The sequence below is a fragment of the Pithys albifrons genome, chromosome 1 (assembly GCF_047495875.1).
Source record: "Pithys albifrons albifrons isolate INPA30051 chromosome 1, PitAlb_v1, whole genome shotgun sequence".
NCBI classification, from domain to species: domain Eukaryota; kingdom Metazoa; phylum Chordata; class Aves; order Passeriformes; family Thamnophilidae; genus Pithys; species Pithys albifrons.
In genome coordinates, this window is record NC_092458.1 from 20176376 (window position 1) to 20201682 (window position 25307).

The 25307-nt window shown below is 43.1% G+C and overlaps 2 protein-coding genes across 3 annotated transcripts in view; both read right to left on the reverse strand.

Annotated features, from left to right (window-relative positions):
- Nucleotides 1-14512, reverse strand: part of LIMS1 (LIM zinc finger domain containing 1) — a 79233-nt gene extending 64721 nt beyond the window's left edge. The window contains exon 1 of one of the 2 annotated variants that reach the window (XM_071575288.1): nt 14340-14512. In XM_071575288.1, the coding sequence (XP_071431389.1) occupies nt 14340-14377 (38 nt within the window). In that variant the 5' untranslated portion in view covers nt 14378-14512. Of the gene's footprint in view, nt 1-12860; nt 12916-14339 lie in introns of those variants that run through there. The other variant, XM_071575446.1, reaches the window with a different exon arrangement.
- A 6665-nt stretch (nt 14513-21177) lies between these two features.
- Nucleotides 21178-25307, reverse strand: part of GCC2 (GRIP and coiled-coil domain containing 2) — a 29671-nt gene continuing 25541 nt past the window's right edge. Inside the window, exons 22-23 of the mRNA XM_071575665.1 lie at nt 25094-25295; nt 21178-24001 (exon numbers count right to left, since the gene is read on the reverse strand). Coding sequence (XP_071431766.1) covers nt 23931-24001; nt 25094-25295 — 273 coding nt within the window. The 3' untranslated portion in view covers nt 21178-23930. The remainder of the gene's footprint in view (nt 24002-25093; nt 25296-25307) is intronic.

Consider the following 25307-nt stretch of genomic DNA (forward strand, 5'->3'; position numbering starts at 1 on the left):
AGAGTCATCCTATTCATTTAACTGGTTTTTAGCAATGCTTGTAATCAAAGCACTCTCTATCCTACCCCCTTTCCTTTTGATATGCTACAAGGGGAATGCTGGAGAGTGAAAGTAAAAGTAGTCCAAGCATTTGTTTAGTACCACATTTGGTTGACACTGTTGCTGTCAAGGCAGCTAATCTGTTCTAACACTGCCTCGCAACTATCTCCTTCAAAAGTTGGCTTTCCAATAACCACTTATAGAGAAATAATAGCACGTAGCTCTGAGCAGTCCAACCAGGTGCCCAGCACTCAGCAGACATCACCAGCATAAATGAATTAGAAATACAAACACAAAACAACACTCACACACATTATGATTTTAGCAATTTAATGGATAAATCATTATCAAAATCAGATTCATGAGGGATGATATCAAATGAACAGAAAGCCTGCTTTTATGCTGATCCTAATGTCATTGAAAAGTACTGGTATAATGCGGTTTAAGGCAAGAAACATCAAGCAAGCAACACAAATACTCAGAAACCACCTTAGAAACCGCAGTCACTTAGATATAGTAAGTGTTATTTTCACCTTCCCCTCTTCTTTAACCTCTTCAGTACCAAACTGCCCAGCCATATGTGTTTCAGAGCCCTGCTGCCTGTGGGATGCTGATGCATAAAATCCCCTCAACCAAGCTGATGTATAAATGTCAATGTCCCTGCTGCTGTTTTATTCATGTGTATCATTCACTAACCACTGCAACGGGGCACAGCTCCTCTTCCCTGCTCTCGCTTTCTTGAATGCATGTTCTCACTTTGTCAAAATTTAACTACTGCAGAACAACACCAGTCTGTGGCACAGGCCACCGCTCCTCAGTCCAGACCCACACATGCCCAGAACATCCCCTGGACCTGACCTCTGCCAGAGGTAGAGCCTGGCTTTCAGGCAGGTCACCAGGGGCCCAACAGCCCACAGTTCCACAGGCTCCAACCCTACTCCAACTCCTATCCACTTGTAGCACTAACTCCACTGTTCACCCAAACCTCACTCCCTTTCATGAACATAACACGCTTGCTGTAAAATTCACACCCCAGAGGGGTGTGACTGAGGACCCACAAAAGCTTCTGTGAACAGGAACCTCCTTCTTGCTTACCCATCCCTAACCATTTTCTTTGCACCAAAGGCAAAAGGACGATATGCAGATCATCAGTCAAGTAGCTACTGGGCTATAAAAATTAAGTTAAACAATGCCAGTTAGCAGTACACTGGGTTAATCCATAGCTTTTTAACACTCCACTGCATAACTCTGAAACCAAACTGTCATCTGGGCTTCAATCCTGAGCAAGCAGACCTGTGCTGACTCGCTTTTCTTAGCCTTCAGCTCCAGATTTTTGTTTTCTTTCACACATTTACATTTGCATGACCATTTGCCAAGCTATGCAAACCCAATTATAGCAATAAAAAGGTGTTGCCGAGATCTGTTGAAAAATACTGTAAGTATAGAGTCATACATATAGTACGATGATCACTTTTTAATTAAATTCAGGTCTTTTGTATGAAGAAGAGCAAGCTCAAACAGCCTTAGTTACTGCTTATGAACAAGATATAAATTATACAAAATATACTTTGCTAGGTGTAAAATCCAACCTATTACAACTTCACCTGAAGGCATTTATCTGTGGGCACAGGGATGTGACAGCAGCTAGGTGTGCTAGACCATTTGTCTAACAAACAGCTGCTGCTCTTTAAATATGAGAAACAATAGACTAGAAAAATATCCTTCTGTTATAAGGCTGACCTTACTGCACCATTTGGACAAAACTGACTCAAAACAGTGATAATTTTGTCTTTATACCTGATGCCGTGAATGACCCCTCCCCCCAAAAACAGGACTTCGAGCCACGTTAGTGTAGGGTAAGATAAAAGTAAAGGTCCTTTAATATCACAGGAATACAGCCCACAGGAATACAGGATGACATGCATGTGTCTCAGTTCTTGTTTCTATGGCTTTTATAATAAGATCCCTCCAATCATTGCTTTACACGTTTCTCAGTCCAGCCCTGGTTCCACCCCTGGTCCAACCCCTGGAATTGGGTCTGGGGTCATCAAGACCCTCTGTCTTCATCAGCTCCTCTTCCTCAGGCACACAGAGGTCCCTTGGAGTTCTTCCAGTTCTGACTTCTGGGTCACTCTGACCTATGTTTATGTTTCGTTTGGTAGGCCTTCTGATATCCTTCAGCTCTACCTTGGAAAGGAGTCTAAACAAGATTAATTAACTAAAGGAATTTAAGCTCCCTGTTCTGGGACAGGGGTAGTGATAGAAAGGCATTAAAACTAAACTGTTAGAAATATTAACCCTCTAAAAATCTACAACTACTGTGTTCCTAAAATCTACAAAATGTGAAAATCAGAACAAAAACCCCTTTGGCATCAACCTCAGTCATAGAATCAAGGTTTCAAAGGTGACAGAACTAGCAGGTATTTTGTCTTATTTGGCCACTGATGTCCCACTTACAGACCTTTAGGACTAAAAACAGAGCAGTGGAATTTCAATTGGCTTTGAGAAGAATTGGGAAGGAACTGGTGTCTCAACTCTATCAGTTTAAGAAGTAACTTCTGGAACTTGCACATTATCAGAAACATTAAACAATGAGAGATCAAATATATGGTCTGAGGTATTTTTGTGTTCCTAACAACATGCAGAAAACAATCAGATTGGTGCAGAACTCTCTATTTATATGCATAGTCTTGAGAAATTGTCACAAAGCTCCCCTAATCTATTTTTATTGAAGTTAATGACAGACCTTTGTAGACAAGAAAGGAACTTGATTCTGAGTACGGAGTGATGCAGATGGTGACGATGCAGAGAGAGCTCAAGAGAAGCAACCAGTAGCGTGCTGGTCAGTCAGCTATAACTGACCTCAGTTTGGCTCTTCTTAAGTAATGAATAAGCAAGCAATTCCTGACTTCAGCTGCAGTTTCCTCTCTTCTCTCCCCCACCATGCAATTAGGAGTGCAATCAGTTCACAGCAGAGCATCGTGCCTGCATGATGAAGAGGAAGCAAAAGCCACTGCTGCTGTGCAGGTTGATGAAGCACTGAAGACATCCATCCTCTGTAAAAGCACACATTTCTTTGCACAGAAAATGCCTATTTACCGAAGCAAAGAAACAGGATATACCTGAGCTATTCAAAAATCAAACATCCTAGTATACCACGATAAGGTAATACAAAATGATAAGGTACATAAGAAAAAATTCTTTTGGTGTTGAGAAGACAGTAGAGACAGAATCACTGCCTGGCAAGGTGGCCAGGAGTGTTCCCACACCCATGCTACTCTGTAGGCTGCCAACCGCTGCCTTGTGTATGGATGCCCCCAGATGCTGCCACTGTTTCCCTCAACTCCTTTGTTACTTACATGGACCAAATTTTGTATTTCAGTGCATGAAGCCCATGAGGATAGACCTGGTGGGAATGTCTGTAACCTTTACCACCTTTCGAGCAGACGTTTGGGACTCCTTCCCCACTGTGCTGTGCCATTCCACACCATCAGCTTCCCCTCACAACATCCTGCTGAGGGGCAGCCACAAATCCCAGGGAGAAAAATGACAGCCATGACTATCTGTAGTCAGGCAGACCATGGTGACAGGCAGAACCAAAGCACTCCTTGCCAAAGTTCTTTGGATGCCAGCACCATCAGCCAATGATGTTTTAAAATGTTAGCAATTCTTGTTGATGCATTTCTTCCTTTGGAAGAAAGACTTCAGAATGGGCATCCTGTGTTTGTTTACATACCTGAACAGGCAATTGCTAAAAATAATCTGGAGACAACATCCTATTGCAACACCTGCTTGTACACAATGAATACAGTTATGGAATAATTTATGGTAGAATCACTTAAAAAAACCCCAAACCAAACAAAAAAAAATTCCATCAAGCAAACTACATTGTCTCCTGAAACACTTCTTACCTATTTGGTTGGTTTAAATACAACCATCTCAGCACATGAAATATCTCACAAGAAAGCTTGGAAAGAGAACACAGATGCATTTAACCCTTGTGTGAGCCACTGACAGTGAGGCTGAACCCAGGTCCTGTTAACTGGGGACATGTCATGTCAGCTACATACACCTGAGTTCCTGACTTCAAGGAAATTATAATTTGAACTTGTAACTTGACCCAAGGGAACTCGAGAATTTAACTTAACTTAACTTAACTTGCTCTGCATGAGCAAGACTGCATTATCTTCAGACTAAATAAATTGATTTGATTATTTTCACTTAAATACATTCCATTGTGTATCAACTTCTAAAAAAGAGTATGTCCTTTTTATACATTTTAAGATAGGAATACTTGAAACAAATATGAGCTCCTTGTCCTCCATGATTTCTGTTAATATCATAAGGAAAAAAGCATAGGAAAATGTTTTCAGAAAAATATAATTCTGTTAATATCCTTGCAACATTTCCACTCGAGCACCAATTCTGCACTAAAATGTGAAATATTGGATATTGATGGCACAAATGCTTTCAGCTGATTAAACTTTAAATCAACATGAACTTTATACCAGAATATCTCTGCGGTGTAACAAAAAATGTACTTTTACTATGACAAACTATCTATTTCCTTATAATTAATTCAGGTAGATCCTGCCTTCCTTGCATCCGTAAGACTAGCTCCAAGAACATTACTATTTAAACTATGAACACGGAGTGGATAATTTATTTTTTCCAAGTTTGATGGAAAACCTATTGATATGGAACTCAGGCCCTACTCGGGGCAGTTCCGTGGTGTAAAGGAGAGTACTCTGGACTCTGAATCCCAAGGCCCTGAGCTCGAGTCTCAGTGGGGACCATCCCCTGGCAGTTCAATGCCTCCCTGCCATCCCATCCCGTCACATCTCGGATGCTCAGCAGGGTCAGCCCCGGTTAGTACCGGGTGCTGTGACAGTCCCGAGGACTTCACTGTCACTGTCCAAGCTCGCTCGGCCGTGGCAGACGGACCTCGGGACTTAAACGGTGGGGCCAGTTCTGTGCACGCTGTGCCTCACCTAAAGAATCCACTGTGCAGCCTGGAAGGGCACACCCACGTGGGGAGAGCCCTTCCCAATCTTCGTTCACAAAGTCTGGCCATACAACAGGCCCTCCTCATTCTGCATATGCTTTCATGAAAAGGATTAATGATATCTTAGAAAATCTCAACTCAGCAATTTTTCACTATATTCTTCTCCCATTGTGTCAGGGAAAATTAGTAAGTATCTGGCAATGCAAACCAAGCAAGGAGCATTACTGAACATACAGGAGGAAAATCCTCTGCTTGACATTTGTACTATCAGAATCCTTCATGCCTACACAGGATGGACACCAGGAGACAGCTTTCAGAGCTGTGGTTCCTCCTCTGGGAGGACAGAGTCCTTCTTCTGCAACCCAAGATCTCCCACATCACTCTGTCACCACCTCAACTACCCTAGTGATGGCTGCAATGGCTGTGGCTGTTCTGCTGAGCACACAGTGACCAACAAGCCAGCATCTTCCCCTCACTGTCCCTTATGTGGACTCTGATGCTTATTTGTGTACATGCATGAAAGCTACACTGCTGCACAGTTTTAACTTTGTGCTTTTGGACTTAACACAAAATCCATTATGGAAATCAAGCCACTACACAGTTAAACATTATCAAAATCCATCAGGTGAAAATGATTAGACCACTTTTACCTCAGGTGACACAAACCACTCATTTTGTAATTCTAGCTACCTTGGGAATCTGTCCATGCTGAAACTGCCCTGAAAAGACATCAGTACCACGCAACAGCATTAAACTTCTTGAATGTCTCTTTTCAGTACAAGTTCACAGAGCTATTCACAAATGAGTAAATAGCCCAAGGTGAGCAGAAAGCTTTCTCATGAAACCTGAGTAGTAATGCAATATTACTGCTCCTGGATCCTTCACCATTTTATCATGTTCTAGCAATTTTCCCAGAGGTGATGTCAAGGACCCTCTTAACTGTACTGTTTGCCCATCTCTGCATGTTAATGATAAAAATATTGATTTTCACATTTGTAACTCGGATGCAATTCGACCCAAGAAGTTGAAATTATTTCGCCATTGCAGTGCACCAGCTAAACAATCACAAGCACAAAGAGCTTCACTCGCATCAAAATGAAACAGCATTGCTCATACGTGACACTGAAAGTAGCACTTCATTTTCCCTGTACTTTCCAAAAAAATGCCCTGGTCCAGCAGTAGATTTAATGTAGGCTATGGAAGGATCACAGAATGGTTTGGGTTGGAATGGACCTTTAAAGGTTATCCCTGCCTTGGGCAGGGACATCTTCAACACAATCAGATGGGTCTGAACAGCAGCAGCTGCAGGGTGAGATTTGTCTCGGACGTAGGCAGACACAGGAGAGCACCCTGCCTTCCCTTCAGACACATCGAACAACTCCCCCACCACTGAAAACCCTCAAACCCCCTCCAGGTCCTACTGGAGAGGTCAGTTTGATATTCCCATCTTGCATGTGATAACAAGGAAAATGCAGCTTTAAGTCTTAGGAAAAAGTCTGGAAACGCAGATCTTTGGGCTTACACCATATGTAGCCACCAGAAACATTCTATTCCTCCTCCCTTGCTTCACCTGACTGCAAAAGCTATGGCACAACCCATCCCTCTGCTGCCCAATGCTAAACCCAGCCTGGTGACCAGATGGCTCTGTGCCACCACCTGAAGACATTCAGCTTCCAGCATGGCATCAAGCGGGGTTGTGCGATGCCATTTCAGAAGGGACATCACATGAGTAGGAAAACTAGAGCCTGTTCTCTTTGAAAAGAAATTGTAACTGTGACAGAATCCAACAGAGGCGGATTCATCCCAGGACTGTGAGCCCATTAGTTTGCCCAGTTTCCCTCCAAGACTGTCCTGGCTCTGTGAATTCCTTTTATTTTTGTTTTTATTTTTAAATGTGAACTTGAAACAGTTCTGTAGTGTTTCAATGAGCAGGAAATCAGCCAAAAGAATAAGCCCCACAGGCCTTTAGATTATTTCAAACAATTAACAATAAGCTGCTATTCTTTGATATAATTATAGAAATCACACTTCTTTGACACATAATGGCAAATGAACCCACTGATGAGGCAAAAGGAGGTAGAGTTTTTCCCGGGAGATAAGTGCTTTTCTAAATAACACCTACCCTGATGACCATATTTATATAACTATTTCAACAAACAAGACTTTTCAAAGTCTGCTATAATCCACCGAGGAGAAAAGATCAAAGAAACGAACAGGAAGGCCAGGATGCAATCAAAATATTTGATCAGTGAGAGGTTTCTTATTCAAGCCATAAACTCAAGGGCATTTCAGTGGAATCTGTGGGAGAAGCAGCTGCTGCTAACACCTGGAGGCTGTGTGGGCACAGCAGACAGAGCCCCTTGAGAGAATCCTCCCCTCAAGCTCTATTGCCATCCCTGCATCCCTCCCACACACAGCACACACCACTGGTGCCCACCATCCCATCTCCCATCATTTTCAGTGTAGCTTTGCTAAATAACCAAGGGTGGAAATCTTACTCATTCTCCTAAATCCCACCACATTCCCCACCGAAGTGAAATATTTGGCCTTTGGTTAAACTAAATGGATTTTTGTTTTTCCTTCTAGAGCGGTCTCACGATCCCCGTGTGACCCTGGTGGGAGGACAGAGGGAGACAAGGAGACCCCACGGTGCACTCAGAGCACTGCTGGAGCCCAGTGAGTGTCAGCCCACTGAACAGCAGAGATGGGTGTAATGAGCTTTTAAATACTTCCTTTCCTTTTTTTTTTTTTTTTTTTAAGAGAACAAGGGAAAAGCTACTGGCATTTTCTGATTTCCCTCCTCACAGTTTAACTTTTTTTAAATATATACTTAGCAAACATTAAAGAACTACCATATTTGGATGCAACTCACATTGAACAACTGCTTTGATAATTCAATTTTTGAAAAAAAAAGGCAAATTCTCACTTTCTTGAAAGGCTTTACTTCTACTTGTTTGTATATTCCCTAGGTTATCAGAACATTTCCCTTGGCTTTTCTGACAGCAATATACATGTCCTTGTAACCAGAGAAGTATGGGAAACTCTGGAAACATTCAACTGTGTATAAACATTTAAAGCTCAGATACCCTAATACAAAACAACTACCTCTCTGAAACAAACATCTCCAGATGTTATAACGTATTTTTATATATAGATATATATAAGATGTGACTCAGGCATGGAAAGCCAAAAGAATGTTCTCATTTCCTGAGACAGGCTAACAAAAAGGAAAAAAACGTGAATGAAGGAACAAAGATTTCAAAAGTCAGCTTTTTCTTAACAGCAGCAGCAGCTTTAAAATGCTCCACGTCAAATCCTTTTTCATATAATTAGAATATTGCCTCTCTCTTGCAACCACATATAGTCACAAAAGGAAATGTAGAAGGGAGAAAAAAATATTCCTTTCTGGGATGTTTAAAGTACTACAGAAATGTCTCACTAGAGCAGTGTCTGCCCTTCTTTCAGCTCCAGTGAACCTCACGGACACCTCCCACCAAGCCCCCTCTCACACAGCTTGCCCTGTCTCCATGGCATGGGGGCTGGGAAGAACAAGCCAGCAGCCATGTGTGCAGTGGCTGTCCCACAGCTCTGTCTCTGTATGGTGGGACTCAGACTGCAAGACCTCACAGCATCTCTTGCTCCACTTTCTTTTAATCACAAGTGGGTATAAACAGCACCCAGTTCCTCTGGGACCTGAAAGCAATGGGTGAAGAAAGCCTATGGGCACTTTCAGATCATGAAGTCATGTCACACCAACAAATGTCAGGTAGATTTGAACAGGCTATTCTGTGTTGCTATTCTCTGTGCCCTTTCTAACCATAACCTACATGTCAGGGGGTCAGGACATGGGATTTCCTTCCTCTGAATCCTCTGAAAGTGAATTTCTGCAAACCAGTTCTGTGACAATCATGACAAAAATTACTGCTGGAGTGGTTCACCTTCAAGCAGTGCTGTAGGGGGAGACAACAAGCTGCAGAGAGAACACTCTCAAGTACATTTTCAACTCAGAAAACAAAATTGCCCAGGCAATCCTTCTTCAGTAACTTGGGGGCAGATGATCCCTCTTTTAATGCAACAGAGCATGGATGTTCCCAATCCTGACACTGCACCCAGGGCAGCCACAAGCAGTCCACAGACCTGACCCAGAACGCCACCAAACACTGCTCCCTCCTTCTTCAGATCCCCAGTACCCCCTCACAAGATCCCACTTTTCACACTGCTCTCCAGGCCACAGCTCTGTGACCCATGGTTCTGCTGAAATAAGCCTTTCCATCTTTCCCACGTGCTTTCCCCTTGACATCACTGCCACTCACAAGATCAAAGAATCAATCCAGATTGAGACAACCTTAGTTTTTAAATCTATCTACCAATCTCCCTCACCAAGCATTTTCAACTGGGTCAGGTCCCTGGTGCTGGCATGAGAGATGTTTGGGGGACTGGAGTGTGTGGGTCACCCTGCTTGGCTATAACACAACCACATGCTTAATTAAAATGTCTCTGTAATCACCGCCTGCGGGAAGAGCAGCTGCCCTGGAACGGCCCACAGATGGTCTGTCCTGATTTGTAACATCAGCCAGAGCTGGGTCTGGGAGAGGGTTTGCGTGCATCTCAATCCACTCACCAGCAAAGCCTGGCAAAAATAAGTTTCTTAATACAGCACAAATGTCTGTCTCTGCCATGAAACATAAGTCTGTCCTGCTACCAACACAGTTCAGAAGTGCATGGTGTTCATCTGCAAAGCTACAGAACCACGCGCCTATTTGCAAGCATTTCTTCATGAAAACCAGAGGATTTTGCAAGCAGAGGCTGCTGTGCCAATTCAGCCCTGAATCCACAGGGACTGCCTTTCCCCGGCAGTGCCAGTGGGCAGCCCCTGCCCCCCAAACTGCCAGGCTGTATTCTTCATTCCCAAATCAGAGGTGGAGTGTGCCATGAGACACTCAAGAAGACAGGGATGCTGCGGTTCCACAAGGCAGGAGGCTGACAGACAGTCCCTCGCCCCTGCTAGGCAGCACCCAGCCCCAGTGGGGATGGCCAAGCCCTTGCAAAGAGTACTTGCAAAGCATCAAGGTCCCGTTTTCCTCTCCCAGAGTGGATTTGAAACTAATTCTTTGTGCACTTTTCTCTCCCTACATCAATCCCACAGCTGCTGCACGTCAGTGTGGAGTCTGGACTGGAGCCACTTTGCCGTGTCATTGCCTCCCAAATATTTGCTGGCGTAACTGCATTGCTTTGCTGTGGTCTTTCCCAGTGCCCCCAACTACAATAAAACAATAAATTAACACAGAAAACTCTTTTAATTCTGAGCACGGCAGCTACCCCATGCTGCTCTGGCCACCCAGGAAATGTTCATCAAATCATTACAACGCCTCAGTTTCTCAGATGATTCCCATCAACACCCTACCCATGATAAAAGTAATAAAACCCATGGTTTCACCTCTGCGGTTCACACCAGTTTAGGTTTTACTCATCAACAGCCCATCCACCCATGTGTTCTCAGTTCTTCAAACTATTTAATGCAAACAGTGTTTGAAACAATCCTAAACCACCAAGTGACTAAGGACCCACTTTCTTATTGAATTCTGTAGAAGTGGCTGGTGAGGTTTTTTTAGTGAGGTAAAAAGTGATGAAAAGAAGAATCATCAGAGCTAGAATTCAAGAACTCTTTATTTAAAATACAGAGAAAAACAATTCATATGAAAAATACAGAGCATAAAACCTCCTCCTGGGTGCCAGCCATGTTGTAATGCTATTTTTCATGCACCCTAGGATGCTCCAGACTATGCCATTTTGGCCCAGGAATTTGGTTTCAGGATGCACACCGGAGATACACTTTGCCCATAAATAGTCACTGGCCATACCATCAGCTGCTGCCCCATCAGACCTCGGTGACAGTATCCAGGTGCAGCAACAAATTCAGTGAACTATCTGGTATAAAGCATTAGTAGGGTACACAAAACCAGCCAAGGAAATTACTTTTTTCCCCCTTTTATCTGCTTAAAAACCAGAAGTAAGCGTCTCATAAAGACTTACACATGCAGGAAGGGAAATGCTGAAGTAATTGCAAAGGAGTGTCCCAATTTGAAGAAAAAGTACTAACCCCAGGGCACAGTCCCCTGCTACGCTTTTCCTAATTGTCGGACTAAATTAGGACTTTTCCATCCTCTCACCATATCTGCCTCAACACCAGCACTTCTGCACAAGCTGTAGGGGTGACGTGCACTGTAACACATCACTCACACGAGGACAGCAGACCATGTACATGGCTGTTTGGTTCATGCTATGGACAGCTAATACAAGGGAAGGCTTTGGCTACAAAAACATGACTGTCAGTTTAATTTGCCTTGTCATTAGCACTTGCCATCATGGAAAGACCTGACATGAGTAATTTCTCCACAGACTATGACACTGCTTTTACCACAGCCAGCAATTAAAGCCTCCCTATATTGAAAAGTAATAAGAGACTGCATTATACTATGGAGGGAAAAACTTGTGAACTGGGCTTTGAAGGAGAACAAAACAGACAAATCAGGATGTGTAATCTAACAGATTTAGCATGAAGCCATAATTTCAAGAGCTGGAAAGTCTGAATTAAGTGCTGCAATAATAAATAATTTATTGCAACTTCAAAGAGGATTTGTTAACTGTGCAAATACCCTCTGTATATGGTAGGCCATTAACAGTTCTCCTGCAGTAATTGTACGGAGCCAGTTCTAAGAAAAAACTGCGCATTAGAACTGAGACTGAACTGCAGCATCACATTTAGCTGATTTACAGAGTCCCCTATCAAAGACAGTAAGACCATGAAGTGCCCATGTTTTTGAACTTCATAGTCTACAGCAGAATAAGAGCTGTAAATACAGTAAGTCTATGGCAGCTTTTCAAATGTAGTTATGCTTTGAATAAAGAGGAGCTTGCTTTTTATTCTTCTGCATGCTGGCCTGTATTTCTTGCTACAAAGAAAAACTTAAGTTTGTGCTAGGAAGCTACAAATGCTTAAGATAATAGTTCTGAACTGCAAGCTAATGTTTTTCTCTGAACCGTACAAGAAACTTATTCCAATGATAACACATCAAGATGAGTTCAGCACAACCAGCTGGAAAAGCTGCCCACAAAACTCAGAGGACACTTACAAAGAAACAGGGCACAGGGACAAGCCATCAGCCCCAGGCAGCACACCCAGCAATCCTGAATGGCCCACCACTATCCAGCATGGACCCAGCCACAGGGGACACTGCCGGTTCTTCCCTGCCCAAATCCTGCTCCTCAAGGGCAGGGTCTGGTCTCCCAGCATATAATGCTGAAAGAGAAGGCTGTGCCTCAGTAATGGGTGCACACTCGACAGCGCCAGCCTGCAAGTTCCTGTAGCTGCATAACAAAAGCCACAAGAGTGACTCAATTTCAAAAAGCCTCCATAAAATGGGGAGGAAAAAGAAATAGTTAAAAAGAAGAATATTTCCTTGAGCATACCTGCTGACCAGATGTCTGCTGCTCTTCTGTGTCTCAAATCCAGACAGAGACCTCAGGTCATTCTTTTCTTTTTTGTTTTCTTCCCCAAACCTCTGATTATTTAAACTCTCTAAATGAGAGCAAAAATTCAAGATCTAAAATCCCTCAGGAATCTCAGACTGCAGAAGCCTTCAAGATTACCTTATATTTTGTTTAAATATGGTTTTGAATGAAACATGCACTTTTGATGACTCAAAACAAGAAAACACACCAATTTTCAATTTTCTCTCCTTGCATTTTACCAAATTGAAATATATCTTTCAAGAGCCTTGCCCCTTTGTTTTATTTTGACTAGCCACCCGCATACCTGCTGCACAGAAGCTCCCACCAGAGCGCTCTGCTACTTCATCTCTGCAAGTTTCTGCAAGCGTGGGCTCTAGTCTGACTTTGTCCTAAAATTGCTTGCTGTGCCAGGGGTGTAGCCTAGTTCATATCCTGGGAAGCGTGTACTAGCAGGGCAGCTGGCCTGCTCCCTGACAACTTCAGCAGAAGAGATGCCAGTTGAGTAATTGCTGTTTCCCTGGCCAAAGAGATGGGCTCCCCACCAGAGCTGGAGAACCTGTGTGAGGCTGAACTACTTGCAGTCAAAAGAGACTGACACTGGCAGCACAAATACTCCATCTGCTTTCAGGAATGCAGAAAGAAGCCTGATGTGGAAGCATCCACCACCCACTACAGAATGAAGTGGCTTTTGGAACGACTGAAGAAAAAACAGCTACCTCAATAAATACAGACATCTGAATCACATCATCATGTTTTTCTAAGCGTGTGGGTGCACAGCAGCTCGAGCAAAAGCTGGTCAAGCCTGGCCAGATCCTGCCCAGTGCATCAGGGTACTGACCCTGGGAGCTGACCTGGATACCAGATACCACGACGGTAGCCCCAACTCAGCCTGACTTTGCCGTAGCCATAGCTTTTCACCAAAGGTGTGGCGCAGAGCTGGAGGAGCTTGCAAGAAGTCGGTCACAGGAAAGATAAGGCGGTTTTTAGCCAGGCTGAAATCTGTGTGCCAGCAGCTGTCCTGACCCTGAAGTCCAAGACAGCTACAAAATCACTCTTTTTCCTTTCTTCAGCTCCAGGTTTTGACATATTAGGACACTTGCCAAGAGGTTTAATTGGGGCCATTTCTTCCCAAGAAACAACTACACCGGGCGAGACTTTGCAACGTTGAGAAACCAGTAGAGCAGCCTTTGCTTTCCATCCCCATTAACCTGTCCCTAAAGGTAGCACTGCCCAGTAACTGTGGGATATGCATAGAACAGTACCGATGTCACCACATCAAGGTTATTCAGTAGGATGCTCTTAGAATCACTTCCCTCCCAGTGCCTTTCAGCGGCCTGGGCACCAGACCGCGCTCCCGCCGCGCTCGGGACGTGCGATCTCGCAGTCTGGTTGTTCCTCCCACCCAGTTCGCTGTTCCAAGGACACGGGAGCCACCCCAGTGCTCCGTCCGCGCGCGCAGCGCCCAAGGAGGGGTTGCGGAGAGAAGGGATTCCTGCAGTGCCCCTCGCTGCCGCTCCCGGGAATGCCGGGGGAGAGGAGAAAGTTCCCCCGTGGAAGGAGAGCTCCCCGGGATAAAAGAGGCAAAGCTGCGGACCCTCGGCCTCCCCGGCAGGACCCCACCCCTACCCCAGCCCGTCCCCGCCCGGCAGAGCAGCGGGGAGCGCCTTTCCCGGGCAGCAGCCGCTGACAGCGGCCCGGCCGACACAAAGCACTGCCCTCGGCAGCCGCCGAGGCCGGGGCGGGAGGGGCGGGCCGGGGCGGGCGGCCCCCGCGCCTCTCCTACCTGTTACAGTTCATCCCGGCCGCCGCCACCCCCAGCATCCCGCCGCTCCAGCCGCGCTCCCGCCAAGCGCTCTCGGCCGCCGGCGGGAGGAGCCAGCGCGGGCGGCGCTAATGGAATGGCGTTGAGCGCACGCCCCGCCCGCCGCTGGGGGGCGCTCCGCCCGCGCCGCCACGCCGGGACCGGCCCCGGCCCTGCCGCGGCCCCGCCGCTCTCGCCCCGCCCCGCCCCGCCCCTCCTCGCCCCGCCCCGCCCCTCCTCGCCCCGCCCCGCCCCGCCCCGCCGGGCATGGGACGGCCCACAGGCTGCGGTCCCATCGCCCCTCCCGGCAGCGAAGGGACGGCCCACTGGCTGGGGTCCCACCGCCCTTCCCGGCAGCGAGGGGATCACCGCCCTCCCAGGCAGCAAGGGGAGTGCCCCACAGGCTGCGGTCCCACCGCCCCTCCCTGGCAGCGAGGGGAGTGCCCCACAGGCTGGGGTCCCTCAGGGGACGGCCCACAAGGTTGGGGTCCCACCGCTCTCCCCGGCAGCGAGGGGACTGCTCCACAGGGGGCTGCGGTCCCACAGGCTGGGGTCCCGCCGCTCCCGCCCCGCTGGTCAGGGGACAGCCCACCGGCTGGGGTCCCACGGCCCTTCCCGGCAGCGAAGGGAGTGCCCCACAGGTGCGGTCCCGCCGCCTCCGGGCGCTCCTCACAGCCCTGCGGGGCCCGTCACTCTCTCCCGCCGGCCGGCAGCGGCGAAGGCCCCGCAGCGGTGCGTGATGTAGGTGCCTCCTGGGAGCGTCTGTTGCTGTTACTTTGTATTTTTTCCCCCAGAATTGAAACTTGCTGTGAAAACAATTCCAAGTCTTTTCATTGTTTCGTACGCGTGGTTGTATAGGGCAGGATTATTTGTAACGAGAGAGCTGCCGCCTCACCCTGGGGCACCAAATATGCTCAGGTGAGTATTGTCGGAGCAGCGACGGGGAAAGGCGAGCGCGTTGTTCAGGCTCAGCGACCCCTTGTGTGGAGAGCAAAAAGTAAGTTACCTTCAACACCAGCACTGCCAAACCTGGGGCCAAACCTCCTGCCTTTCTTGGAGAGAAACGATTTCTTTCCAAACCATGCAAGTTTCAGCGAAGTATGAACAAATGAGAGGAACATAATAGAAAATGTGGGATTATTAATGTCTGTATCACCACCCATTGCCGTCCTTAATATCAGAACAAGGAAGTGGTGTGGTGGAATGAAAATGCAAATATTTGCCTGCCAGGATTAAGGAAGTCTCTTATACAGCACCAAGAAGATGATAACTCAGGGAATATGTTAATCCAAATCAGCACAGTCAGGTATGACTAAGCACAGATCAGAAACAATATTTCAAACTACTTGTACATGTAATACATCGACTTTGGTGTCCACCAAAACCAGAAAATGTAAATTTTGAGTACTGTAGTGCACAAAAGATATTTGATGGCGGTGCCACAAGCATGGTTCTAGAGAGAACTAAAACTAAAAACACAAAAACATCAGAGTGGTGGAGGCTTTTGTTTGTTTGTTATTTTGCTCCTTGGCACTGTTCAGTTTTGCTTGCCAAGTTTAGGAATCAAACATAGCAAAACTTTAGCATCACAGGGATTACATTTCTGCACAAAGAGGGAAATAAAATTATATGGTTGGAAAGGGAAGGGATGGTATGCCAGAAGAGGGGCAGGTGATCCTTCCTCTTTACTCAGCAGTGGAGGGCTGTGTCCAGTTCTGAGCTTCCCATTGTGAAGTAGGTGAGCTTCCTGAGAGATACATGGACATACCAGAAAGAGTCCAATGAATGGCCACTAAGATGACTAAGGCACTCGGACACCTCTGCTATGAAGAGACTGAAAGAGATGGGACTGCTCAGCCTTGAGGAAAGAAGGCTCAGAGGGATCTTATTAATTAATAAAAGTACTTGAAAAGGGAGTGTGCAAAGAGCACAGAGCCAGTCTCTTTTCAGTGGTGCACAGTAACAGGACCAGAGGCAGTGAGCACAAACTAAAAATCCAGGAGATTCTCTGAATATCAGGGAGCAAATTTTTCTTGTGAGAGTGACTGAGCACAGGCACAGGTTGCCCGTGGAGTCTCTATCCTTGAGTATATCCCATTGCTGTCTGGATGGGGTCCTGGGAATCTGGCTGCAGGTGGCCCTGCTTGAGCAGGGAGATTGGACAAGTGACCTCCAGAGGCGTCTGCCAACCTCAAACATTCTGTGATTATATTAAAAAACAAACACCTCCCAGGAAAATAAAAACAACCCCAAACAAAATAAAAACCAACCCAAAACCCCCACTCATTTTAACGAGTCCGTCAGCAGAGCTATATCATCTAAATAAGTATTCATTCTGGGCCAGCTGGAGGTAATACAACCCATTTGGTTTTTTCTAATCAGTTTTGGGCAGTCTGCCATTATTTGTAGGCACCCTCATGAATGTCTTTAATTAACCTCAGTTTTTCTGCAAGGATTTTGGGGCCTCTTCCACTGCATGTCCTTCTGGGGAGCTGTACAAGACTGTTGTCTCTGGCTGCTGAGCCCAGCTGAGGAGCAGCACTTCTGACCAGCACAGCCTGAATCTGGAGAGGGGTGGCTGGGCAGGCGTGCGACTACCAGGGCAGCAAACTCCAAAACAGTAATTTCTGGAAATAATTAACAGGCAGTGCCAGCCAACGAATGGAGCCGTTACTGCACTTCCTTTGGAGAGCACATTAAATAGATTTAACGGCAAGTGAATTACACCATGTGCAGTTTTTCAGTGCTTTTAAAGATGAAATCCCTAGAGCCTAGTCTGTTAGTAATATAATCTTAAAGTAGCAAAGGCATTCTCATAGAGAGCTGGAGAGCCTCCCCCAAATATGTACTTATGCCAAACACTAAGTAGTAGCAGCTTTTGGAAATGCTGTACCAAGAAAAGCCAGGAGTTCAGTTTCACAGGCTGCCTCTCCAGGCTCTCTGTGCTTTGCACCAAGTTTGCGCCTTGGGGTCCAATTGAAATTTTTGTTGTGTCTTGCTATACAACAGAAATACTAATTATTAATTGCTATTAATTGTCCATTACCTAGTATTACAGCATGCTGGCATTCTAATTATTTTGTAAAATTCAGTCCAGAATACTTAGGCAAATAGTTTATGAGGATTCACAAACACACCCCACAAACTCAAAAAAACCAAAAAAGACTCCTTCCATTCCAGTACAATGAATAATACTGCCTATGTAGTTTTAAAAAAAATATGGTAATCTGCCTCCTTATTTCTGCTTACAAACCCACCATGAGGTTTGACCTTCTGCTGCTAATGTACTTGGCATTGGGTGGAGAAGTGCCATTATCCCCAACAGACAAGTCAGGAAACAGAGACAGAAAATTGAAATTAAATTCACCAAGGAAGCATGTGGCAAAGCAGGGAATTTGGACTTCAAGTCTCCAGACCGGCATATTAATCACAAATTTAATGCATTTTTCCCCCCTCCCATCTCTCCCTGCTAGACTAAAATGCAGTTTTAAGTAGACATGCACTTCTGATGTTCCGTCTTTACATCTTTCATCACTGTTGAAATGCCAGACTTATTGTACCACAGCTGGTAGTGGTGCTTGGGGACATGGTTTAGAGGTGGATTTGGCAGTGCCAGGTTAGCAGTTGCACTTGATGATCTTTGAGGTCTTCTACAAAATAAATGATTCTGTGTCTCTCAGTGACAGCAACCTGTGCCTCATGACCCTCACAGTTAAGAATGTCTTTCTTATAGCCAATCTAAACCTTCCCTGACTCCAAGGGCCTATTAGCAAAGCAGCCCCATGGTTGTTTACCTTAATATAATCAGTGTATTTAAATTGTAAACTGTGTCAGTAAAACTTTGTTCTACTCCAAAGATACAAAGTTAAAGCAACAGTGAGGGAAACTTTGACCAGGTAAATATGAATGATTTTTTAACTCTGGATGTCCAGCTAAATATTTCCAGCAAAGCTGTTAAGGAATTCACAAGTAACAAATTACTTTTTATAAAAGAAGTCAGATTTCTACTTCATGCATTTTAGACACACCTAGTATATTTGGTGTCACCGTTTCCTGGAAGAGGGAGAGATTGTGCAAGAACAGGGATATAAAACTTTTACAGATCAATCCCAACCCCCTGCAAAGTGATCATTAAAATTCTATATTTTGCAGCATAAATTTCTGCTTTGTGACAAGGTCAGCAATTCTGACAGACACAGTAATGGCTAAAAAAAAAGCTTATGGCAGCAGCACAAAACAGGTACCTTAAGAAATAATGACTTTAGGCAAGCATGGTGTTATTCTCATATTTTTAATGTGTCATTTTTCTATTTTAAGCTGCTTGTCACTGCACTTCCCATCCTTTCCAGAATGTTACAAAAACTGTTGTTAGCTTTTCTGCATTTTCTGAAAATCCTCCACCTGCAAAATACATCGGATATATCCCCTATCCCCTACCCCTCTGCAAACAGCTGGTTTAACTGGTTTCCAAGAGAAAGGCTGGTGGGGAATGCTAGAGCAGGGACAGAGTCGCCACATCAACAACAGGATCTGTTTTAAGTTTTTATCACCACCAGCTGCTTTTCTTCCCACTATTCCAGAGGCTGTAGCTCTCTGCCCATGGAGCAGAGGGACCACCCACCTGTCCTCCTGCAAGGGCGACTTCACCTGGATTGCTGCATCTGGATGCTTGAGTAAATGTTGTGATACTTGTGACAGGAGCATTACCCAGTCTGTATAAATATTTGGATGCTAAAGCCAAACTGATAGGATTGACATTCTCCCCTGGCAAGAGTAACACTGAGCATCAGCAATGTAACTCGACAAAAGGCAAATAACAACAGTAAACCAGTATTTAAGTAAAAGGCGTTTTATGGAGCTCTGTAATGGTTTCTATGGGGTTTTTTTTGAGATGCTCTGTGTGGTGCAAAGGGCACGAGATCCAAGAACTGATATGTACCTCCCCTCTGGAAACAGTCTGAGTGCTCTCAGAACAACCTTTGATTTTCAAGCAATGAAACAGTAAACCCCACTTAAATTCTATACTCATATACAGCTGCTATCCAATGTCTATGACTTTAAAACACTTTTAAAGGCCATTATAAGAGCACTGGGACTGTGCCCATGCCCGAAAGAGCACACTGTTTTTTACACTGATTACATTTACCTTGGATTCTTAAGAAGCCTTCACACATTGAACTGACAGCAAAACCCAAAATATTTGCTAATACAAGGGTGTACTGAATAGTTGGAGCAGTAACTGATGCATATTCCCACGAAGATACACCTTCTCATCCTTACATAACCATATGACAAATTTTAATCAAATTCAGCTTAAAAAGCAGATTATTATTTCCCTTCCCCACAGCATATATACATTTATGTGAAAGCTGTTAGAAGTTGACTGTAAGTATCAGGCTCTCTTTTGTGACTCTTCTATCCATTTATTATGTCTTATGATCTCCTCTCTGATGATGTATTTGTATAATAAGCGTGGCCTAACAAAAATGGTGAGAAGATACACACCAAACTCTCACTTAAACCAAGCAAATGAAACAACCAACCAACTTTTCATCCACAGAGCATCTCATATTTGCACTAGGACAACTACACAGATAAAGAAAAATTATCACAGGGAATTAGGGAAGAGTTCATTCAAAGCTGACTGCTATTAGCAAGGGGTGCTGATTTATAAAGTGGCTAGTACTTCAAATGAAAATACTATGTGCAGTCCTTCTAATATGGACATTCATAGCTTCTGCATCCCTCCTCCATGTCAGATATTGTCACATTGCTGGTGTCAATCTAGTAACACATTTGAAGTCATTTAAATGAGCCTTTTTCTAAACATTTTTCTAAAAAACCCCCCATAACAAACTAATTTCTTTTCCATTCATCCAGATGATTCCATTGCTGTTATTGTCTTCCAAAGTAAAAACTGTGTATCCTGCATCAGATTCATAACATCTCTTTAATATATTTGTAAACATCCCCTTGTTTTCTACCTTGGCCCTAAGTAACAATTTTCTCAGGTAAGAACAGGCATTCAGGTAAAAAGAAAGGCACTCATTTGAGTAAAGGTGAATTTTATTGAAGTGATGTCCACACGAAAAGGCCATCAAAAGCATTATTTCCAACCAAAACATTTCTCTATCCAGACTAGCAATTCTGAAATTACTACAACAAATATAGTTTAACCTCTTCATACATTTGGTTTCTCAGCTTGTGGGTGGGTGACTGCTATTTGCAGGGCTCCTAAGGGAGACATTTTCACAGTACCAGTAATAGCAGAAGTAGCAGGTAGTTGAGGAAGTATTGGTGCACTGGGTGAAGCTAAGGCAACAGCCAAATGAAACTGAGGTGGTTAAGTGACCTTCAACGTGACTTAGTTTACTCCTCCACAATTTCACAATGTACCCTCTGTTATCAAAGGAAAGAGGTGGAGGGAGATAGCCAAAGGAATACTTAAATTTAGGAAATTATCTAACCCTGTATTCTCACAGTTATACTTTGGGGGGAGAGAGTTATGTAAGAAAAAAGCAACCCTACTCTCCCATGTATAATTTCTAACATGCATTCCCTTTGGCCATCCTGAACCCAAAATCTAACTGGCCACATCTACACATTAGCCTGACAAGACACTGGTATTCCTGTATTTCAGCTGGAGCACTTTTTGCTTTCTCAGATGGGTCTCCCTCCTGTGTAAAGGGAACATGAAAGGTATATAATCCATTTCTAGGTCAGCAGTAGGTAGTTAAAAATTCAGCTGCAGTGCACATGCAGGTCTGGGAGTTCTGAATTAATCCCATTTTTGGTTTTTAATTAATATATACACTCTGCATAGTGACAGCAGAATCTTTTTTTATTATTATTATGCCCTCCTTAGGCCTGGACTGAAGGCAGGCTTACAGAAGACAAAAATTGGTCCTAAGCTTATAAACTCTTTGGGCAGGGGTAACATTTTCTGGGAAACATTCTAACAAACGTGGCACTGCAAAGAAAACAAGAACCACAAAGCAAAGTAAGCACAGTGCTCTTCCAAAAATGAGCAGCACAGTGTATCAAGAGGCAGCAGTACTAGTTAAAACTTCAAACTGCTTTTTGAAAGCAAATCACAGGTACAATGCTGTACATTACAAATGCAAATATATTACATAGAAAAAAGTTTTCTATGAAAAATAATCCTGTGTCCAGTTCACATTCTTCTATGCCATTTACTGCAAATCTCTATTAAACTTTCATATATTTGCTTACACTCAGTTTATTGCCACAAAGTTAAGTCCTGGCAATCTTAGCAACCAAAGACAGTTACGTAACAGTTATTAAAATACTTTTACATTAATTAAGATCTCACTTGTCCATTGTAGAAAAAAAAGCAATGCAAGTTGTTCACTACATTCATAAGTACAGTACTCAAGTTTTACTAAAACCAGTGAACATGCAACTCAGACTTGAAAGAAGTCAATAAGCAACTGGTAGTTAATACAGCCAGTGATATATGTTACTTGCATACATTTATTCACAGCTTACAATGTTAAATAATTTACATGTGCATTTTAAGAGGAACTTGTCACAGCTCTTTAGGAATAGCAGAGACTACATCTGGTCAGCTGCAAATGGAGTGCGAACTAAGACAAAGCTGTACCCTTCCAACTCATGCGTTTCAATTGTTAATATCACAGCAGGAGAATGACTTGCACTTGTTTTTATACATACTTCAAATCTCTCCTGTCACTATGTTTTGCCATTCTTTTGAGTGACATTAACCAAATCCAGTCACGAATAAAGAGTTAGAACTCAACATCTGAGATCTGGTGCAAATCATGAATGCTAAAGACAAGGTAAATCATTCCAAAGGCAAATGCCAAGAAAGACTAAATGTAACCTCATGTATGCTGCTTACAGACATCTAAAAGACTCATCACTCACACTACTACGTATCAGTTCTGTGATCTGAAAGTCCACAGAGAATGTTTTCCCAAGTAGCGCAAACCATAAAGGTTCCAGTTAAAACATGTATTGGAGGGGAAGTTAAAAAAAGTGCCTAAAATGGAAAGGAATTTAAAAACCTAAATAAAGCTTATTGGTTTTGTTGATTGTGTACTGAAATATATACTAGAAGCAAAAAATTAAACCAAAAGTACACTTACTGAACAGTTTATTCTTAACATGTGTTGATTTTCTGCTGTTCCTACGTCCAGATTAATCTCACCCCCAAATAAGGCAACATTAAAGGAACAAGCATCACTTCCTCAGAGCCTCAACTAAGATAGGTAGGAAAGGAAGAATCCTATTTAGTATTGGTACATGTAAAACAGCACAGAGAGCATGAAAATATGATGGAAAAGAAAGACAGACTCTGGTTGAAACATAAACAGGATATAAATACGTGCATACATTTTAATAACTTACAAATAAATTAAGATGGTGAAAGGTAGTATGGACTGTCAAGGGGAGAAGACAACTGAAGGTAAAAAAAGGTGCTGTGTTGATAATAGAAGTAGAGATGGTAGAGATTTATTTTTCTTATTAAAAAAAACAGATCTGTGCAAATGATGTGTGTGCACACAGAGAAGTCAGAGAAGGGTATAACACCTCTACTCATTAGTACATTAAAAAAATGCATCTGTTGACAAAAGCTCCATCCTTTTCTCTTAGAAGTTAATGTTAGGAGTCTGACCTATGGACTCAGATTCTGTCTTTAGTGTCTAAGTCAGTATGAGTACTCTTTTCATCTAAGTACAGACATCACTGCAGTAATGGAATATTACTTTCTGGTCTTTTCCAAAAACTTCCAATGTCAGGTTAAAAAGACTTAAGCCCTTTCTCCAAAAGCTTCAGCTCACATAGGACCTCAGTCTTGGGAGTACTATCCTAACACCTCCACAAGTGCCATTAATCTCTACTGCAGTACCATGCCCAGATGTGCCAAGCATTGTATTTCGTAGAGATTTATGCACCCACTATATTTTGTGAATAATTGCCTTCATATTTTCAATCCAGAATTTTCAAAAAAAACCAAAACAAAATTACCAAAGACTAAAACTGTAGTGAAGTCAAAGCAGAAAATGCCCTTTCTGTTTCTTAATTGTATTAATATTTTGTAACCATCACCAGTGAGGAGATAATTTTAAATTTCTAAACCATGCAGAGTATACCACTAACCGTATAGATTAGCAAGCTGACAACAATATGTGAAAGCAACTGGAAACCATTAAAAATGCTTTAAATCTCAAGTCTACTTATTCCAGTACGTATATTAGATCAAGTTTTTAAATTGAGATCAAAAGAGCCAACACAGGTTTGTAAAATTCTGTTTCCAGGCAATTTGCAATTAATTTGTCATTTCTCATAGTTCTTATCATCAGCTTTAACATTTACAAGAAAAACAGTTCACTGCTGCCAGAGCATAATATAGGAACATCTTTCAGGGCTACTGCAGGTTTCTTTCTTGTATAAGCCTAAAAAACTGAAAATAACACACAGAAATAAAAAACTGTAGTTCAACACTACAACACCAACAGATCTTCTACAATAAGATTTCTCTTTTTTGCAGTTGTGGAATGTGTTTAAACATTCAGTGTTTCCACTGTTTTATCGAAGTCCTGACCAGCTGTGGAGGTACGAAGCCCACCCGGAGGACCGGGAGGTACTCTCTTCCTCACCTGAAGGAAGAAGAAAAACATACTTCAAGTTTATGATGTTAGATTTATTTTTTGGTTATATGACCTTGTCCCCCACCCTTATCCTTTTTCAAATGCTGTCCTCAAACCTGTTGAGGAGGGAACTTACTCTTGGGCTGCCACAGATAAGTTAATGGATTTTATCATGAAATCCACTTTACTTTTGGGTACTTAAGGCTGTTTGAAAAAGGTCATTTATCACCTTTCTCCAGAAAAATTCAATCTTCATTAGAGGGCCAGAACAACATTAAAACATCTAATTCTTCCAAATGCACAGCCTATCACGGAATGCAGTACTTTAATGCTTCCCTTTTTAATGTGATTTTGTTCACAAGTTTTAAGTGCTTAAAGTAACATAAGCACATGGTGCTTATTCTTTGTATTAATTTTAAAATAAAGTATAGGTTGGTTGCTAATGAGGTACATGAGGCTGAGTTCTGGCTATTGAGAAATGACAAACGATACTTAAAAAGCATTTGAAGGGAACAAATGTCCAGAGTATTTGAAGCAGAGCCAGAACATTATTATACACATAGCTCCTGGTTAATTTCTTGCAAATGCTTAACTCTTTTTATTTGCATCTATAGTTCCTTTATTTCTTGAACAAAAAGTTTATTTTTTTAAGATAATTTTCAAGTTAATATATTGAATCTAATATTAGACCTGCAGTACTGTCTTGGGAGGACCACTTTAGTTACCTGTTTAAAACATCTGCCAAGAAAGTAATGCAATTATAATAACCTCTATTTTGACAAAATTTTTTTCAATTCTACTCCAAACATGAACACATTAAATTTTTAGACCTTACTACTGTCTTCCTAAAGTATGCCTGTTTCAGAAGAAATTCTATTTTACCTTAATTCTATTTATATTTTAAAGTAGTTGTTCTGTTTTCTGTAAACTGAATAGTAACTTCCCAACAAAACAAAATGGTTTTATGGCTACCTCACTGGGATTATGTTGCTGAGTTTTGTCTTCCCTCAAAGGTCTGCACTACAGAAAGTATAGAACTTCAGCTGCCTTTATACCCATTTTCCCTTTATTTTTGGTGACAATATTTTGAACATCACCTACCTTGGGCAATTGCAACCAGTTTTCCCTTCTCTTCAGGGCTGAGCTGCAACATGGTGTCTATTACTGGGAGCAGCCGCTCCTTCTCGCTTCCTGATTTTAGAAATATGAACTGCAACAGAACATTCTTCAAGTATTCTAGATTAGCCACAGACTTTTCTCTCTCTTGATTTCTTTCCAATCTTCTTATTTCATTCTTAAGTAGCTGCAGTTGAGG